Source organism: Capsicum annuum, unplaced genomic scaffold, assembly GCF_002878395.1.
Source record: "Capsicum annuum cultivar UCD-10X-F1 unplaced genomic scaffold, UCD10Xv1.1 ctg17350, whole genome shotgun sequence".
In the NCBI taxonomy this organism is placed as follows: Eukaryota; Viridiplantae; Streptophyta; class Magnoliopsida; order Solanales; family Solanaceae; genus Capsicum; species Capsicum annuum.
The window spans coordinates 1,255-6,083 of NW_025823011.1; the positions used below are offsets into that span (position 1 = coordinate 1,255).

General features: G+C 36.9%; 1 protein-coding gene across 1 annotated transcript; it reads left to right on the forward strand.

Annotated features, from left to right (window-relative positions):
- Positions 1-479: 479 nt before the first annotated feature.
- Positions 480-1,216, forward strand: LOC107872956 (transcription factor VIP1-like; the record flags this gene model as incomplete). Its single annotated transcript, NM_001325020.1, is given in 2 exon segments — positions 480-567; positions 984-1,216. Coding segments are annotated over 2 exon segments (321 nt in total), but the record flags the coding sequence as incomplete, so codon positions are not given.
- Positions 1,217-4,829: the final 3,613 nt, after the last annotated feature.

The window sequence follows — 4,829 nt, forward strand, 5'->3', positions numbered from 1 at the left end:
TGGGATCATTTGGGCTAGTCCAAATCAGCCCATCTTCAAAATCACTCTAGCCCAACCCATTAAAACATGAGCGGGTTGGGCGGGTTAAATGGGTTTGGGCTAATTTTGCCACCCTTACTCGGGATATCTTTAGTCTTTAACATTTTTCCAATATCAAAGGAAGAAATCCTTGTGGCTGCTAATACTTAACACTCTTCTAGTGGGACCATTGCACTTGTTAACAATGCATCAGTAAGCTATTCATTTACTTTCTGTTTTCTTCTCTTGGTGCAAGAAGGGTGAATATGAATTTTAACTTAACTGCATCATGTGTCTCTGCAATATGAATATATTGCTGGATGGAACATTCTCAAGAGAATAACGATTGCCAATACATTGTTGCTAAAGCCAACAGTGGGTCATTTCCACAAAGTAAAACATGTAGAATTTTGAACTGTCAATCTGTCATATTCATTTTCACGCAACTTTGGATGTTGATGCAGAGAGACACTTTTGGATTAAATGCTGAAAACAAAGAACTGAAGCTTCGGTTGCAAGCTTTGGAACAACAGGCACATCTTAGAGATGGTATGTGCCTTTATAAGTAGATATGAACTTTCATTCCTATCTGCTATTTGTCTTTACCCTCTGTATTTCAGACCAACTCTGCCTTCATCCCTGACGCCCCCCTTCTGCCCCCCATTCCCCATCCCCTTTTCACACACCAACACAACCATTTACACCCATATCAGAAGTGACATTCTTTTATAATTTTGAACAAAATTAGTTCAAAATTATTATTGCATATTTTGTAGCATCATTGGCTTGCAATGTTTTACGCTCTTCCCCTTTTTAGGGACTTGCCAACTCTAGTATTCTTCGGTACTATTATTTGTTTCTCCACCTTCCTCCAAGTATGTGATATGTGAGAGACAAATTTGTGTAGATATATGATATGACAATAGAAGTATAGAACTATAGTAAAATATGCGAATAAATTTCAGCTCTAAATGAAACGTTGAGGGAAGAACTGCAGCGCCTTAAGATTGAAGCAGGTCAAATCCCAGCTGCAAATGGAAATAGAGGAACGCGTCCTCATTTACCTCCCCATCCACAGTCCTTTGCTCAATGTGGTAATCACCATGCACAACAGCAGCAGATTCCGCGTCCGACCACAAGTAACCAAACTGTCCCTGGGCAATCTCCAAATAGCTTCTTCAACTTCAACAGGGCTTGAATATCTCAATGGTGACCGCTGCGGTCAGTAATTTGTCAAGTAGAGGGTTTTGTAAATATTGATATATGTAGATTGTAGATTGTTAAAAGGGTTGTTGTTCAGCTCAATATCTTGTAACTTTATCAATATTTGCTACATCTTGTTAAACATCAAAGATTTTAACATTATCATAGACAATATATTCTTTGGATAATTCAGTGGGTATGACAGCTAGTACGTTGCACCTTCTTGTATGTCAATTCTGAAAGTTAATTTGACATTGCAAGAATAAGAATATACTGTTAAAAATATGTTTTAGGAGTAATATTCAATGTGAGATGCCTGATGTCCATCGTCTACTTAATTATTTAGTTAAGTGTACGTGAATTTACTTCTACCTCCTGATAAAGAGATGTTTTCAAAAGACCCTATGTTTCAATGTACTTTTAAAAAAAATTTTATTAGATGGGAAGGAGATGTTACACTACTGTTTGACTTGATTTCTCCATCTCAACTGTGCAAATCATCTTGGGCAAAAATTAAATTTGGAAACACATATAATAACGGAGTCAATAAGAAAATATAATGAGTTTAACCTGCATATGATGATTGTGTGATTTTTTTAAATTATAATTGCACCATTTTAAAAAGATAAACAAGCAAACTTTTATAAAAAGTGAAATGTGTAATATTTAAAGAAAAAGGTACAATAATTCTATTCTTCACTCTTTGGGTGTGTTTGGTATGATGGAAAATATTTTTCATGGAAAATGTTTTCTTGGAAAATATTTTCCATGAAAAATGTTTTCTTGGAAAATATTTTTCTATAAAATAAGTTGGTTTTCTATTTATTTTCTCATGTTTGGTTGGTGAGTGAAAAATATTTTATAATGTTTGGTTGGTGAGTAGGGAATATTTTTTAGAAAAATATTTTCTAGTGTTTGATTGGTGAGTGAAAAAATATTTTTTAGAAAATACTACTAACTGTTAACTAGTATATCAGTGTCTCTAACAACTCAACAATTTATAAGAAATAATTTAAGCATAACAAAAAATATCAATATCGAATTCTAAAATACTACAATCACTAAATTTAAGCAACTATTAATTAGCAAATATAGGAGATACTTTTCAACATTTTGTCAGGACAAGATACTACAATCAATAGAAATATAAAGGAACGACAAGCTTATTCAACCTCGTTAAACAAGTTACATCGATGACAAGATTAAATATGTAATTAGCAAAAGTAACATAGGTAAGTCTTAAAAATAACAATACATTCAACGAACATTGGAAATGAAAAAATCGGGTTTCACTTTTTTTTATTTCAAGCATTGAAAAATTGAAGCAAAGCACAGTGAAAAATATTTTCGAGTGATGTAAATTTTTGAGAAATTTAAATTTTTTTGAGTCATGTGAATATGAGTGTTGTTTGGGTGGGGAAAAAGGATGGAGGTGGGGTCATAAGTCTCATTTGCCATTTTTTGAAAAATGACTTCCCTTGATCCATGAGGGAAGTCATTTTCCATTAAATAAAGGAAAATGAGGAGTTGTGGAAAATATTTTCCCAACATTTCATTACAACCAAACAAGGCAAAATTGAAAAATATTTTCCAAAAAACATTTTCCATCATACCAAACACACCCTTTTATGTTCACAACTCTTTTCTTTGGGGCTTAACCTCTATTTAGATATTCGAACTAAAGTATGCTTTAATCGAACAACTTCGGACTAAACTATGCTTTAATTGAACAACTTAACCACATCTAAATAAGTGTTCCAATTACATACTTTCGGTTCGCATTTTGAAAATTCTTTTGCCTATGTTCTTATTTGTCATTCGACAGTTAAGGTAACCACATAAAATATATCATTTATTTAATTATACGTACAATAAACCACAAAATCCAAGACATTTTTCAACTTGAGTTGACATATACTTGATTAAGTTAACTATCTAACAGATAAATTAAAACATGTACTCCTCCGTCCAACAACAACAACAAACTCAGTGTATTCCCACAAAGTGGGGTCTGGGGAGGGTAGAATGTACGCAGTCCATACCGCTACCTCCAAAGAAGTAGAGAGGCTGTTTCCGATAGACCTCCGGCTCAAGATAGAGAATAATAAGCAAAAGCGTAATGCACCATTAAGCATGGTGGGTGGCATAACATAAAAGGAATAAGACATACTAAAAATAAAATAGAAATCGGAGCAATACGAAATAAGATAAATAAGCGCAATATGAAATAAGAGATAAGAAATATGGCATCCGAAAAGTACGACCCCCACCTATGGACACAGTCCTGGGATTACTAACCCAGCTATACATGAGCTCTTCTACTGCTAGCTACAACCAACGCACGCGACCTAGCCTTTTACCCTTATTCGCGACCTCCACACTTTTTTATCTAGGGTCATGTCCTCAGTAAGCTGTAGCTACTCCATATCATGTCTAATCACTTCCCTTCAGTACTTCTTCGGCCTACCACTCCTCCTTCGAAAGTTATCCAACGCTAGCCTCTCACACCTACGAACTGGGGCATCCGTGCCCCTTCTCATTACATGCTCAAACCATCTCAGCCTTCCTTCCCGCATCTTATCCTCCACCGAAGCCACTCTCACCTTCTCCCGGACTATCTCATTTCGAACTCTATCCCCTCTAGTAAGTCCACACATCCAACGCAACATTCTCATTTCCGCCACCTTCAATTTTTGAATGTGGGAGTTCTTGACTAGCCAATACTCTGCTCCATATAACATAGCTGGATGGACTGTCACTTTATAGAATTTGCCTTTAAGCTTAAGTGACACATTCTTATCACACAACACACCCGAAGCGAGCCTCCACTTCATCCAACCTGCTGTAATACGGTTAGAGATATCCTCATTAATCTCGCTATTTCCTTGAATCATAGACCCAAGATACTTAAAACTATCCCTCTTACAAACATCTTGAGAATCCAGCCTCACCACCACATCGTCCTCCTGCCTCAAGTCGCTAAACTTGCATTCCATATACTCCGTCTTGGACCTACTCAACCTGAATCCTTTAGACTTCAGGGTTTGCCTCCAAACCTCCAATTTTTCATTCACACCTCTTCGCGTCTCGTCAATAAACACTACATCATCTGCAAACAACATACATCATGGCACCTTCCCTTGAATACGTCGCATCAACACATCCATCACCAACGCAAACAACGAGCTAAGAGTTGAACCCTGATGCAACCCTGTCTCGACTGAAAAATGTTCTGAGTTTTCTTCCGCCGTTTTCACCCGAGTCTTTCCTCCATCTTATATGTCCTTAATAGCTCTGATGTACACCATCGGGACCCCTCTTGCCTCTAAGTATCTCCAAAGAACCTCCCTAGGGCCTTTGTCATAAGCCTTCTCCAAGTCGATGAACACCATGTGCAAATCCCTCTTTCTTTTCCTATACTGTTCCACCAATCTCCTCACCAGGTGTATTGCCTTTGTCGTCGAGCGACCAGGCATAAAACCAAATTGATTCTCTGAAATGGATACGATCTTCCTTAATCTCCGTTCCACCACCCTCTCCCAAATCTTCATAGTATGACTCAGCAGCTTGATACCCCTATAGTTGGTGCAACTCTGAATGACCCCTTT